At 42.7% G+C, this 15,828-nt stretch overlaps 1 protein-coding gene across 5 annotated transcripts in view; it reads right to left on the bottom strand.

Moving 5' to 3' along the window:
* Positions 1-15,828, bottom strand: part of Fam13a (family with sequence similarity 13 member A) — a 191,163-nt gene that overhangs the window by 23,789 nt on the left and 151,546 nt on the right. For all 5 annotated transcript variants that reach the window (XM_070022269.1, XM_070022271.1, XM_070022270.1 and 2 more), the window contains one exon: positions 7,764-7,917. In XM_070022269.1, coding sequence (XP_069878370.1) covers positions 7,764-7,917 — 154 coding nt within the window. The remainder of the gene's footprint in view (positions 1-7,763; positions 7,918-15,828) is intronic.

Below are 15,828 nucleotides of genomic sequence, written 5' to 3' on the forward strand. Positions count from 1 at the left end.
GCCTGAGGCCCTGGGTTCAATTCCTCAGCACCACATAAGCATAAAGGAAAAAAGCCGGAAGTGGCGCTGTGGCTCACGTGGTAGAGCGCTAGCCTTGAGCTGAAGAGCTGAGGGACAGGGCCCAGGCCCAGAGTTCAAGGCCCCACGACCGGACACCTCCCCGCCAAAAAAAAAGAGATTTTCAACAATCCCGACCTGTCATTTGGGAGGGAGAAGGGTAATGTTCATTCAATTAACTGTCAGGCCCTCCTTGATATTTATTTCTAAGTCCCTCCACCTTATTAAAAAAATCACTGAAAAGAATTTAAAGGTAAGTCTCAAGGATGTACAGTATTCTATTTAGAATACTCTGCATTGAAAAAAAGTTAAGCTTTAAATGTACTTGTGGGTTAGTCAGTTACATAAGGCTGAAATTTGCCTATTGTTTTTCAATTCTGGGATTTTAATATTCTGAATCATGAAACTGTCAGCTGCTCCTTCAGCCATGAAACTATAAAATGTATAAACTTACCTTAAATGAGTTTATTATTTCTTACATAGGCTTTTTATCTAGGAAGACCTGGTTCTCTTTTTATCTAGAGATCTGGCTCTTTTTTAAAAATCTAGAGCTAGGAGTAGCCTCATTCATAATCCACGATTTCTCTCATTATAGTCTCACAGGGAAACACCCATACTCAGCTCTACTCCACCCAGGTGAGCAGGATGTTTAGTGAAGGTCCGGCTGTGCCTGGCTGACAGACACAGAGACACACAACCCCACACGTAAAAGCTTTCCAGGTGATCTGGAGTGTAGGTGGGCCTGAGAACCAGGGGATCCCCTAGCAGATGACAGCAAAAGTTAATCCATAGCAAGTGCTAGCTCTGAAACGTGGTCCCTTGCCTCCAGATCAGTGCTTCCATTTTGCAAGTGCTGGGTCTTTCATGAAAACTGTGAAGAAACCACAGCAAAATAGAGAAGAGAGGCACATTAAAAAAAATTGCTTCATGTGAAAGGAGGTTCAGTATGTAAAAGAACCCAAGTTATCTGGGAACACAGATAACTTTTCAATACTTTGAAAAGTGCAAGTGTGTTCCAGACATGATTCGTGTGTGTTGAAGCTCAGGAAGTTGAGGAGAGGACGTGAGGAGAATCATGTGACATCTCAGCGCTTGCACCAAATGCCATCCATCTTCTGCTAAGTGGGAGGGCTTAGATCTGAACAGCTCAGCTTTGCCAACATAAAAAGAGGGAGAAATGGACTGAGAGGTTAGGAGAGGGTGAGTGGAAAGTAATCCCTGAACAAAAGTAAAAATACAGTTGCCAAAAATGGAAGTGCTGAGCTGATCAGATTTCATCTTCCATTTCTTAAGACAGCAGTCGCTTTCTGTAAGGACAAAACTCAGCCTGGACAGAAGAGGAGACAGAGGAAGGCTCCGGCTGGGTCCAACAGCCATGCAGCCAGTAATAACCTTACAGCAAAACAACTAGGGGGAAGGGCAAGAAATTTTATGGGGACAGAGGGCTTTGGCAAAACAAAGTCTCATGTTGATATTGGCATGAGGGTGTCCTGGCTAGTTTGACATTTCTACTCATTAAGAAAAGAAACGATCTGAGAACCTTAAATCCTCAGCCCTTTGGTGTATCTGAATCTAGCAGAATATCTCCTTCACAATGTTATCATTAATCTTTACCATTTTTAAGCATGTGGCCAAGAGAGGGATGTCACCAATCAACTGTGAGTTTGAGTTCATTATAAAATGCCAATCACGGAACTCAGTTATGATTGGACCTTGGTGGCCATCTATCAATTTTCTTGTTTGTTAACACAGCTCCATTCTGTAGCTTCCTTTTGGACCCAACACCTCAAGGACACGAGGAACAAATACACTCTTTTCCCAGTGTCACCACCAGAGGCATACAGTGCCTAGGTGCAAAAATCCCAGCCCCAGAAGTGACATTTTCCTAATTAAATCATCAAGGTGGGCAAAAGAATTTTCTTTTCTTCTTCTTCCTCCTCCTATTCCCCCTCTTTCCTCCTCCCCCTCCTTCCTCCTCCTGCTTCTCCTTGTCCTCCTCCTTCTCCTCTTCATCTTCCTCTTCTTCCTCCTTCTCCTCTTCCTTTTTTTTTTGGTGCTGATACTGGGATTTGAACTCAAGGTCCTGTGCTCTTGCCTGACTTCAAAGCTCAAGGCTGGTGCTGCTCTACCACTTGAGCCACAGCTCCACTCCTAGCTTTTTGTTGTTAATTGAAAATAAAAGTCTCATAGATTTGTCAGATCTCTGCTTCCAAAGTAGCTTGGATTACAGGCATGAGACTCCCAGCAAGACTTCATTTTCATATTCATTTTATGTGGTATGTAAAACCACTATGAGTTGCAACTTTGAAGACAATAAGAAAGAATATTTCATTATTAGTCATCAGGACGAACAGGAGTAAAATAGTTCGTGCTTCTGCAATATGAAATACTTATGATTTCTCTCCTCCCTGTTACTTTCCTGTTACTCTCTTATAATTTAAAAATCCTATTCAACAAAGTTATAGAGACAGAACTTCATTCAATATAACTAAAGAACCATTACCTCTACATTTTAGTTTGAAATGATCTAAGAATATAAGGTTAGCTTATATATGAATAGTTGATTCACACCTAAAAAATTGAGTAAGATTTGCATAGGGCAACGTGGTAAATAATGTCCAATTGTTTGACATCTTAATCAGTAACTCTAGGGCAATAAAACAAAGATATTACAAGAAAATTACTTAAAGCAAAAACAAAAAATATCTGAGGTTTCAAATGGATTGCTCTGCTGAAGTTCCATTTAAGTGTACTTTCCTATTGAGACCAGAGTTCCTTGGGTCAGTGATTTTGCTTTTTGTCAACTCTAGACTAGAATTCCTTGGTAGTGGCATGCCTTGTCATGATGAACTACAAACATAATTATGACATATTTCTCGATTAAAAATTAATCTATCCAGGCAGGTCAGCTGACATCACAGCAGGTCAGAAATAACACAGATAAAAGCTATATTCCTGCTATCTAAGTGATAAAAAAATAGGTCCTGGGGGAGTTCTTATATAGATACTTTAGTACCCAGGGAAACAAAGGAAACGCACTGTAGCAAGAGGAACCACATCTCTCAGTAATGGCAGTGTAGTCATTGAGATATGGACACAGTGCTTAGAGGAAATGCTGGAACCATGTACCATAGAAAAGAAGACTGTGATTGAGCTGACTTATTTCTAAGAACTCTGCATGGAATTAAGGGAGCTGAGGTTTTCCATGCTGCACTTCTGCTATGTTATTTGCACCCATAACTGCCTGGCAAGATGCCTGTCCATCTCCCTTCCCAGAGACTCTGTTGAGGTCTGGCTCCTTTCTTAGAGGAATTTTTTTTTTGGTCTTTTCTTTTTTGGTACTTGGGATCGAACCCAGGACATTTTGCCACTGAGCTACATCCCAGCCCTTGTAGGATCTCCTATAATTTTATTTATTTATTTAATTTTTATTTTCTAGTGTTCCAAAGTTGAACCTTAGAACAACAGTAGTGCTATTTAAGTTGTTCAAACAGTCTTGGAAAGTTACCAGATTTAGAATGAACTCTAGTAGCCAGCTTTATCAGACCTAAATATAATCCTTGCTTCATCTATTGGCTTTGCCCAATCTGCAAATTTAGTAGCAGATTCTGGAGAGCTTGACTGAAATCACTGGCAAGTGTGTGTAAGTGAACAGGGCTGAGGACTTTAACCAATGAGAGAACATCTCCACCAGAGCTGACCTTGATCCATGAATGTGCACATTTTGAGGTAGTTGCTTAATTCGTTACTAATTCACTACCTTACCTGTCTTCTAGCCCTTGTATATTTAGGACAAAGGTATGAAGAAGGCCTGACCCAGGCCCAGCATTCTCAGCCCTGAGTCTAACACACCGTCAGAGTCAGGGGGGTAGTGTGGGTGGTATACCCTAGGAATAGCCATGGAGGGCTGGGTCGTTACTAAGTCATCTTCGGTGTTTGGACCATCCATGGTCATTACACAGAATGGGCTCAAGTTCAAGAGAAGCTGATTTTTCCTCAAACTCTAGGTATTTGTGGAAGGCAATGACAATCATAGAAGTGCTTACCATGCAGCCACACTGTGTGCAACAGTTGGCACATTTTAACATTGAATTCCCACAAGTATTCCTTAGCAAGCAAGCTAGTACCATGATCTACCTGTTCTTGTTATACTTCCTTAAAGGTGCAGAAGACTGGTGAAGTGGCAAGGCAAGCACTGGAACCCAGGAGTCTGGCTCTGAACCACTTGGATCTACCGCTGCCTGGATGCCTAAACCTCATTACTCTGGAGCTTCATTCAGCTAGAAATCAGGAAACTCTACTTTAAATCCTCATTTTACCTCCATGAGGCTCATATTTGACAGAAGAGTTCAACCGAAGGAACTTGTGCAATCCTTTTCTTCTTATGGTTTGTTAGAAGAATTTCTTTTCCAAAGTAATTATCTAGATACAGCCAATGATGACTGAGATGTTAAGTATTTTTATGACTTTTAACTGGGCATCGTGATGTATATTTATAATCCCAGTACCTGGGAGACTGAAGCAGGAGGATCAAGAGTTTGAGGTCAGACTGGGCTACAAGGCAAGACCTCCTCTTAGATAAATAAATAAATGAATCGATAATAAATAGCATTTAAAACTTTCACAAAGAAAGAAGAGGTGAATGTTTATTAACTCCAGTACTTTCAGAAATAACACCTCCCCCAAATCAATACAAATTGGCTTCTTCATTGGGCTGGGAATGTGGCTTAGTGACAGAATGCTTGCCTAGCATGCACGAAGCCCTGGGTGGTTTGATTCCTCAGCACCACATAAACAGAAAAATCCAGAAGTGGTGCTGTGGCTCAAGTGGTAGAATGTTAGCATTGAGCAAAAGCTCAGGAACAGTGTCTATGTCCTGAGTTCAAGCCCCAGGACTGGCAAAAAAAAAAAAAGGCTTCTTGAGGTTATTCTCATTCTGCAACTACACAGAACTTCCCACCACAGAGTTGCACATGTGATTTGTATATTCATTTAGCTTTGCAAAGTGAAAATCCTAGGAATAACAATGACAGTCATGTCCTGTAGACATAACATACCCTAAAAAATAGCTACAGATTATGAACTATTACAGAAAGCATACATTCAGTATATGATTTATATGTTAAATTATATGTTAAATATATCATGTATTAGATGCATATGCATGCACACAACACACACACACACACACACACACACACACACACACACACACACACGTTTTCTTGACATTGACCCCAGAAGGCAGACAGCATGGTTTCCATCCTCTGGGATCTCACCCCCAGGCAGCTCACCACATTCTAACTCAGTTGATAGATAATCTGTGATTCCACATCACTGCAAGTCTGAGCCATGATATGGGGACAGGGAAGAGCAGGGGGCAGGGAACAGAGGGCTTCCTCAAACAGTGGCTTCCAGCAGGTCATTGGTTTATAAGGTTTGGGTAATTATTACCTTCATTTATATGTTTTGTTGCCCTGGCTTCACATGCACAGCTTAAATTAGGGCCACATTTATTTCTTATTGGAGAGCCATCATTTTGTTTGTTACTAAGCTGTAAAAGGAACAATCTTTTAGTGACCAAACACTGCTTTCATTTTCAGAAATTCCTTTTATGTAGAACATACCTACAGATATACTGCTGCCATATTGCCATTTGAAAGGTTAAAAAAGAAAGCAAATGGTTAAGATGGCCTTGAAATCCATGCAGATTTTTAAGATAGACACGTTTAACAACGAATTCAGTTAACTGACAATAAAAAGTCAGAGAATTCATAAATTATATGGATAACAAAATTCATATTCCCACAGTCTATTTAGAATGGAACATATTTTGCCACTAATAATGTTTCTGAAAACATTCTATCTGGATTTCCAAAATAACAGGCCAGCTTGTTTACCTTATTATTATTTATCTGGGAGAGAAAGTTATAAAATTGTGTTTAGAAAACTAAAAATTGGCTTTTAGCCATGCTGGAGAGAATTTTCAGCTTTCTATTTGCTTCTCTGAATGTGCTGGGAAACACTGTAAATTCATAATTAAGTGACATAACAATGACCAAACAGTCTATGTGTGTGGGGGGGAGGGGGGCAGGAGGCAAATGTGCTTGCTTTGATTTCAGACTCCAAATCTTAATTTTTATCTCAAGCTTTCTTGCACACTTGCAGACCCTATCACTAAAACTCAAATACAGCATTAATTTCCATTACTGTTCTTTTTTTAATTATTATTTTTCCTTCTTAACTTTCATCTGGGCAGCAGTGATTACATGAAACACTTTCTTTTGGCCCCTTACCAAGCAGGATACTTTTAAGATATGGATTAAAAACACATATGATTATTTTAAAGTATGCAAAGATGAAAAAAAGAACCAAGCCATTCCCAGAAATATATCAAGAACCAAACAATTCCCAATAATATATTAGTTAAATTAACAAAAAAAGCAAGGTATGTTGAGTTGAGACCCCTTTTACATGTATTTAAAGACAATAAATGTATATATATATAAACAAAACAAAAAAGCAAGACAAACATGTTTCCCCCTACTTCAATACATGCACTGTGAGCTGGATTAATCTGATAAAAACAAATCTCAGAACCACTGTCTAATTATATGAAAAGAACCAGAACAGGTTCCTTAGAGGAGAAAGAGCTGGAATAAAACCAGTCTGTTCTCACTAAGGATCTGTATGCCCAAGAGTTTAACAGGGTTACTTCTTCATCTGAAGGACTTTGCAGGCACCTTTGGATCCTTCATCTAAGTTAGTATAAAGAGTACAACTCCCGTTAAAATAGAAAAGAAAAAAAAAGAGGAGAAGGGAGGGACGGAAGACAGTGAAAACAACTGAGATTTTCAGAGTTGTGGTACTCTGCTAAGTCATTGTGCAAAGTCGCCCTATTATACTAAAATCAGAAATCCAGCTTCTCTGTGGTTGGCACCCCCTGGGTTTATTGTTTTATTCACCCGCACAGGTTCAGAGTCTTGGTGCCCCCACACAGAGGTGAGGTAATGAAAGAGAGCAAGTATTGATCAAACTCTTGCCCCATTCCCCTGAGACCACGGGGCCCAGGCACCCTCTTCTTCCTCAAAGTCTCCAGGGAAAACAACAACGAACCAATGCCCAGCCTTGAGTGACAGGTTTTGGGTAGAAAGCCTTGATATTCAATATTTGCTAAGCAGACCCCTCAAGTTTGTTACCTTGAGTTCTAAACGCGAAAGGGTTCCATAGGAAGAATCCCACAGACAAAGCCGACCCCAAACCTCTTTATGGGGGGGGGGGGAGCGAAACAAAATCAGAAGGTTGAATGACGGTGGTGGGTGGCAGGCTTTGAAGAGCCTTGGGCAGAGGAGGAGGCCCAGGGGCAAAGAGGAAGAGCCTCTCTGCCCCTTGCCCCCTGTCCTATGCTGAGCTCCAGGTGAGTCACAGAACACAAAAAGACTGCGAGGTAACACAGGACACACACGTTTTTTTCCTGTCCCCAACTACCCCTCACTCCCAGCAGCATTTAAAGTGACACATTCCTGTATTCCTGTGCCAGGTGGAGGGATGGGGGGGGGTCCCCCCCGGAAAGCAGTTACTTCTGCATGCATGGATCTCACTCGCAGCCCCACGGGCACACAATTCCACGCTCCATCTGTGCTTCCTTCCATCTGCCTTCTCCCCCACCCCACTCCATGGTGGTGGCGGCGGCGGCGATCGCCTACCTTCCCAGCTCTTCTGGTCACACAGCGCGGGCAGGTCCAGCGGGGGAACCTCGGAGACAAAGCTCTCCTGCGGGGGGCCGTCGGCGTCGGTGGCCGTCCTCGGCTGCTTCGAGTCCGGGATACTGGGATGCTCCTGGATCTTCATGCTGGCGCTCTGCAGGAAGAGACACAAGGTTCCCCCAACAGCAAAACGTTCACCACAGCCCCAGCAGGACGGCAGCGCCTCCGCGCCTTCTGCAGGAGGAAACCTTCCCGGCCACGGCCGCCTCTGCCCCCGGCTCAGTCACAACCCCGGCTCCATGCCCTGGGGACACGGATACTAGCTGGCCGCTCTGCTGCGAAAGGCCACTGTCCATCTGCGTGCCTTTAACTGAGAGAGAGAGAGAGAGAGAGAGAGAGAGAGAGAGAGAGAGAGAGAGAGAGAGAGAGAGAGAGAGAGAGAGAGAGAGAGAGAGAGAGAGAGAGAGGATTTCTTGGGCTGTTCCTGAGAGCTGCAGGCAGCTGTCTGTCCCCTTGATTACTGACTGGGCCCAGGAAGGAGGGAGAGGAGTTTGTGTTCCCTTAAAGGAGCATAGCTCCTTAGACTGTAAACAACAACAAAACCCGGGCTGCCTCTGTTGCTAGGGCTGGGGCCAGCAGCCTGGTGTCTTTTCCCTGCAGGCTTCTGTGCCCCTTAGGTAAACAGTCCTGCAAGGCAGGGAGGGACAGAGGCCACCTGGAGGACATTTCCCGCCCCCCCCATAGATCAATTAAGAAGGGGTCTACCTGCACATTCCCCGATTTCCTGTGGCTATTTTCTCTATTTTTGGAGAAGCTGGGAGGAGGTGTGTGTATTAAAGCAGTGTTGTTGTGCAAATTCAAACAGCACGGGTGTATGTGTGTGTGTGTGTGGGGGGGTTGGCATCTCAGCCAGAAGTAAGTAACATACATTCTGGGAATGAGGCAAAATTACACAGAGAGTGAAGGTTTTTTTTTCTTTTTTTCTTTTTTCTTTCTTTCTTTCTTTCTTTCTTTCTTTCTTTCTTTCTTTCTTTCTTTCTTTCTTTCTTTCTTTCTCTCTCTTCTCTTTCTTTCTTTCTTTTTCTTTCTTTCTTTTTTTTGAGTAAAAAACCAAGAGCTGGCAAGTCAGTGATACATAATTTATTATATCCTACAAATACACAACTGTCACTTATTTCCACCCCCCTCCCTCTTCATTCTACTCTGAATACTAAATACTCAGCTACATTTGTTTTTGCTCACTAGTGGCACCTACATTTGACAAAGGGAGAGCTCTCCCCAAAGGCTAATATTCTAGCTGTGTGTGCAAGTGTGTGCGCATGTGTGTGTGTGCACGCACGTGTGTGCGGAAACAGCACTGATATTCAGATTTTGGCACAGAAATTGTCTTTTTACTGTCCCACTCTTGTAAACTATGCTATTGACACTCTTCTTGCTCTTATAAAATTACAAGCAAATGTCTTTCTTAAAAAAGTGTTTATTCACAAATGTATTTCTCAAGTGGCACAGATCTGGATGTGAGATTTTCTTTGCAAGCAAATAGAAATTTATTTTTAGCAAATGTACTCTCATTAATTATAAAAGAAACGAAGAACATCTGGAAGTTATAAGTGAATTTGTAAATGCAGAAGCAATGTTCTGATGCTTAAAATAAAGTGCTATTTAAGACTTCCAGCTACTTTGAATAGCTATCCAACCCACTTTGAAATCACCAGGGAATAGACAGCGCTTTTACTATTATATTTCCCTGAAATGATCCTACAGAACTGGTTTCTTTCTTTCTTTTTTTTTTCTACACTGGGGACCAAAAGGAAGCATCAATCAGGCCATGATGATGTACAAAACTGTGAAGTAAATCTGGGGTTTTAAGACACTCTAAAAATGAGGTCTATTTAAGAAAATCATCATCATCATCATCATCATCAACAACAACAACAACAACAACAACAACAACAACACACACACACACACACACACACACACACACACAATGCATTTATGTCACAAAGAAGCACTTGCCCCTTAAACTGAATCCAAAGTGTACATGGGCTAAATGCCCAAATCTGATATTTAGCTTTTTAAAAGTTACAGGGTCAACCAGTCACCAATGTGTGTGTGTGTGTGTGTGTGTGTGAGAGAGAGAGAGAGAGAGAGAGACAGACAGACAGACAGACAGACAGACAGACAGACAGACAAGGTCAGAGACAGAGACAGAGAAAAGGAAAAGAAAAAGAGGAAGAGGAGAAGCAGGGGAAAGAGGGAGGAAGGGAGAAGGGAGGAAGAAAGGAGAGAGGAGGGGAGTAAATAAATAGTTCGCAACAAAAGTTTATTAAGTCTTATTACATTCAGAAACATCAAAATAGGGAAGAATAGAAACCGTGTGATTTTTTGTTTGTTTGTTTGTTTTTTGGGTCTGGTCGTGGGGCCTGAACTCTGGGCCTGGGCACTGTTCCTCAGCTCTTCAGCTCAAGGCGAGTGCTCTACCACTTGAGCCACAGCACCACTTCCGGCTTTTTTCTTTTCGCTTATGTGGTGCTGAGGAATCGAACCCAGGACCTCAGGCATGCAAGGCGAGCACTCTACCACTGAGCCACCTTCCCAGCCCCAGAACCCGTGTGATTTTATTTTTAAACTCGGGTATTTTCTGCACGAGTTGCATCAATACCAGGTCACTGTAACTGCGATGCCTTGGGAAGGACCTGGGGATGCGGGTGCTGTTGACAGGCAGACGGGCTTGAAGATTGCCCGAGCTGTTTCCCTTCCCGGAAGCTCTATCAACTCATCTCTCAAATGTCATGGGGTGATAGCAATCTTGGAAAGGTTCTTGTGGAGATACGAGAAGGGGAGCAAAGCCTCTGGCCTGGTGCCTGGAGCACAGGACACAAACGGAAGCCATGGGTCTCTCTGCTGTGAGGTGACACCACATGAAGATGAATGAGCAAGCCACTGCCAGGCTTCAAACCTGCCAGCCCGAGGAGCGCGAGATAGGAAGGCTGGCTGGAATTACAGGTAGAAGGAGCTAAAGAACCACAGCGTGGCTCAGAGTTTTAGATACATCATGGAAACCTATCAACAAACAGAGACATGCAAAGGAATCTGCAATAAGGAGAGCCTGTAATTGATCAGTAGGAGCAATTTTGACTTGAGGGCAGCCGGCATGGGTGGGAAGAGCTATGGATGAGAAGGAAGCGGAGAGGCAAAGGTGAGGATAGGCAGGGGGGCCTGACACCTATCCTGACTATAGAGAGAGAAGGGTTTAGTGTGGCTATGCCCTTAAGATGAGAAGGGAAGATGGCAGATGAAGGTGACAAGGATGTCAGAGAGCAGATCCACGGCTCTGACAGCTCTCATACTGGGCTAAGAATTCTGTATTCTTTACTATATCAATCTGCTATATGGAATAGTGCTGCTCCTGGGTACCGGTGGCTCACATCTGTAATCCTAGCTTCCCAGGAGTCCGAGATTCACAGATCCTGGTTTGAAACCAGCCCAAGCAGGCAAACCCAATACTCATCTGTACCTAACAAGCAAAAAAAACTGGAAGTAGAGCTGTGGCTCAAGTGGTAGAGCACCAGCTTTAAGTGAAAAAGCCAAGTGTGAGTGGGAGGTCCCAAGTTCAAGCCCCAGTATCAGTGTGTGTGCATGCGTGCGTATGTCACACACACACACACACACACACACACACACACACACACACAGTGCACTGCCTCTTATATGTCAGAGACTAGAGACACAAAGACAAAATGTACCCATTAATTCAAAGGATTTTTCTTTTTTAGTAACTAACACATGCCTGAAAGTTTTTTTTTTTTTTTTTTTTTTGTTAAGACCCTGGGGGAATTTCAGTGGATAAAATAATAATGTGCCCCAATGAGTCATACACGAACAGGACAGTTAATAAAGAAATATGGAGAAGCATAGAATAAGGGAAGGTGGATGTGGGTGCCTGGGGTCCTGGTGTCTTGGTTTACACTGAGTGGCCAGGGCAGATCTTCCTGATAAAGTGAAGTAAGTGAGAAAGGAAGCCCTTGGCAGGAGGAACACGCAGAACACAGCAGCCTTATTCAACGACGGAGGGTTTCAGAACTGCAACTGTCCAGTCAAGGCTAAGCCACTGTAAGCAGGTGGTGGTGGTGGTGCACCATACCGGACCTCGCGAGGATCCGTTTTCATGTGGACCTAAGTTGACTTGCAGCTGTGCCTGTAGGCACACTGGGTCCTGACTAGTTGGCCCTGACAAGCAACCCTGAGGTTGCTTGAAAACGTGCTGTTTCTAGAATCTAGAGACCCAAGTTCTAGCCTGCTTGGTCATGCCATCATTTCTTGGCTGGGGTTACAGGAGGGTCATGTGGGCTCAGGTGTGGGGTCACAAGCCAAAACCTTGTCAAGAATGGTAACCCTCAAAACTAGGAGAAAGCAATGGAAGGGGTGACATTGTCTAAAAAGAAATGTACTCATTACCTGACTTAGGAAATGGTAAGCCCTCTGTACACTACCTTTATAGTAACAATTTTTAGTATTTAATTAAAAAAGAATAGCACCCATATATAGATACACTAAATGTTGGTGTGTTGAAATATACCTTTTGGCTTTTAGAGAGATCATCATAATGGTAGGCAGGGAAGGAGGGATTTGGAAGGTAGAGATGAATTAATCCCAGCTTTCCAAGCTCCAGGACTTCTAGTCTTGCTTTGAGTATAGAAACAAGTCTTGGTTTGTGAGGCTCAAATTGGGGGGGGGGAAGAGAAATGAAGCCCCCAAACATATAGCCTTGAGTAATAACAAAAGAAATGCTATATATATTTCTACTTTTCCTCATTTTTCTGTTCACATATTTATTTGACAAATGCTCATTGGATATTCACTAAGTTCTAGGTGCCAGAATTCAGAATCAACCAAGATACGGGGTTCAGTGTGGAATTCAGACATTGAACATATGGGTGCCAGCATGGCGTGAGTTAGAAGAACAACACGGACAGCTCAGCTAATCCAGAGCTCAGGCCAGATTCCACCTGCAGGTCAAGAAGCCCTCAGCTGGTCGTCGCTCAGTATGTTCTCTGCCAAGACGAGTCCCTGTCCAGCTGTCCTATCATGAGACTTTGTTCATCTAGCCCTTTCCCTGACTTCAGGGAGTTGGTGAATATTTGTTCCATTCCCTTTTCTCACTTTCTGAACAGGATATATGGACGAGTGGCTTGCATGTTTTTTAGAGCCAGAGAGGCAAGAAGAAGACTATTCCAGAAAATACAGTTTGTACAGAGGAAAGTCACTGCTAACTGAAGAACCTTCATGGAACCATAAACATTTGCTGTTTGGCCTGACAATAAAGGAAAATGGACAGAACAAGTTTCCAAAAGCCATGTGAACTACAAAGCCCTCTGGTGTTTTGGTGATTATTGATGGCACTGTTTCAGAAATCTCAGAGCAAATAAAAGCTTGCAGTTGAGTCTTGTCATAGCTAATTTAATTCTCAGTCTTGATTGAAAGGTGCTGCTTTTTAGAGCAGAATAAGAAAAGGGAAATGGTCTTCTGCTTATGATGAATGTCTTGTTTGTTATCAAAGGTATGCTTCTAAGCTTCTAAGCAGTGGGCTTAGAAAGCATGAAGAACGTAAAAATATCCTCAAAGAATTTAACACTTCATTGACCTTATAATTCGGACATAAAAAATGATCTCTCAGATAATGTTATATCCGCCCATGTTGCTGTATTTGCTTTGCTTCCTTGACAAAGAGATTCATTGTAAGGCTGTTGTTGGAGAACTTTGGATTTTATATGAGGCATAAAGCATTTCCACAATAGAAAATTACTTATCAGAAGGAATTAAATTGGGAGCAGGAGACATAAATCTTGTTGGAAGCAGAACAAGATGTATTTTCAATGGTATCTTTTAGAATGCACAGTATGTCATGTGTGGTAGCACATGATCCCAGCTTGAGACAAAGTCAAAACTAGCCTGGGCTATGTAGTAAGACCTTATCTTTGGGGGGGGGAGGAAGAGAGAGAGAGAGAGACAGAGACAGAGAGTCAGAGAGAATGTATATTGATGTATATTGTTGGTTGTAGGGTTGACTGTTCTTTTGGATACATGAAGTCATTAAGAATTTAAAAATGAAAGCACAGCCATTCGATGGGGTTCACGCCTGTCATCCTACATCAGGAAGATTTTTGTTCAGAGGCAGCTTGGGCAAAAAAAATTAGCAGGAACCTGTTTCAACAAACAAATCATGCAGAGTGGTGAATGGTGGTGAATGCTTGTCATCCCAACCAAGTGGGAAATATAAACAGGAGGAAAGCTGCCGGGCGCTGGTGGCTCATACCTGTAATCCTAGCTTTCTTTCTTTTTTTGGGGGGGGGAACCTCCTGTCGTGGGTCTGAACTCTGGGCCTGGGCGCTGTCCCTCAGCTCTTCAGCTCAAGGCTAGCGCTCTACCACTTGAGCCACAGCGCCACTTCTGGCTTTTTTCTTTTTGCTTATGTGGTGCTGGGGAATCGAACCCAGGGCCTCAGGCATGCAAGGCAAGTGCTCTACCACTGAGCCACCTTCCCAGCCCCATCATACCTGTAATCCTAGCTACTCAAGAGATCTGCTGAGATCTGAAGATCATGGTTCAAGGCCAACTCAGGCAGGAAAAGTCTGTGAAATTCTTGATCTCTAATTAACCATCAGAAAACTGGAAGTGAAGCCGTGGCTCAAAGAGGTAGGGTGCTAGCCTTAAGTGAAAACGCTCAGGGACAGTGCCCAGCCCCTGAGTTCAAGTTCAATGGCTGATTCTTTTTTTTTTTTTTTAAAGGATAGCAGCTTAGAGTAGCTGGGCATAATCATGAGACCTTAACCCCCAAATAACTCAAAGACAAAAAAGTTCCAGTGTAAGCCCCTGAATTAAACCCCCAGTACTGTAAAGAAAACAAAAATCAAACAACAACAATAACAAAATCTGAGAGCACAACAGCAGTCTAAGAATGCCCAAGTCTGCATGCACAGGAAACGTGCGCTGGGCAATTCCTTATTTTACCTCATTTCCTACAACCCAGATGGAACAGCTCACCACAATATCCATCCTTCCAAAACCCATCCAAAGACTCCGGGCTTTCCTTTGTGCTATTGTGAAGTGACTGTTAACTTGTTTTTTATTTGTTGTGGTTTGGCCCTGAACATATTTTAATTAGAACCATACAATAAAGAGGAATGGGTGGGTGGGGATGCGCAAGGCCGCGAAGGATTCCACAGGCTGTGGATGAGATTAGTTACATAGCTAAACAGCCAGGAGAGAAGGTCATAGTCTATTTCCACACATGTCTTCAGACAAAATACAAAATACATAGATTGTTTAACAAATAAAGTCAGTGTTGTGCCTGCCTTTGCCTCCCAACTCTACTCAACCCAACCTTCTGCCTTTCTGCCCATGTGAGGGAGCAGACCTCTAAGAGGACTTGCAGGGAGAAAGCAGACACCGGGCTTTCTCTGTGGTTGCCATTTGCTGTCATCTTAGGAGTCTGAAAGTTTACAAGAGGAAAAAACAAAACACAAAAACTTGAAGGACAATGTTAGTGAGAATAAAATTTCTCTCAGTTATAAAATGAAATCAGAGAAATTATTTTAGCTGGTCACAGTGGACATGGCAATTCTGCCATCTGAACCTAATGCGGTAAGAAACTCGAAAACGAAGCAAGTGTTAGCTAAAACCAATTCCTGAATTCTACAGTGCAGCATATTTTTTTCTTGTTTAATCTCCGAAATTTTGAGATCATTTCTGCATTACTGGGAAGCGAGATTTCAATGTGGGTGGTGCACAGAGGTTTAGAAAGTGCTACCGATATGGAAAGGTACGACACAGAGAAACAGTAAGATTAAAAAGAAAAAGTAAGAAATGAAGATACCCGGAAACAACGCAAAGAACTTTAAAAACAACATACAGATCTTTCACGGATAACAGTCACATATATTTAGTGAAACAAACACATGTCTTCACCTTGGAAATAATTCCAATCTCGTGAAGTGATATCTTTTTTTCCTCTCCTCAGGGCTTAGTCTACATTGACCTCACCTCTAATTTTATCCTCTGA

This window comes from Dipodomys merriami, unplaced genomic scaffold (genome assembly GCF_024711535.1).
Source record: "Dipodomys merriami isolate MVZ:Mamm:240054 unplaced genomic scaffold, mDipMer1.0.p SCAF_15, whole genome shotgun sequence".
Lineage (NCBI taxonomy): Eukaryota > Metazoa > Chordata > Mammalia > Rodentia > Heteromyidae > Dipodomys > Dipodomys merriami.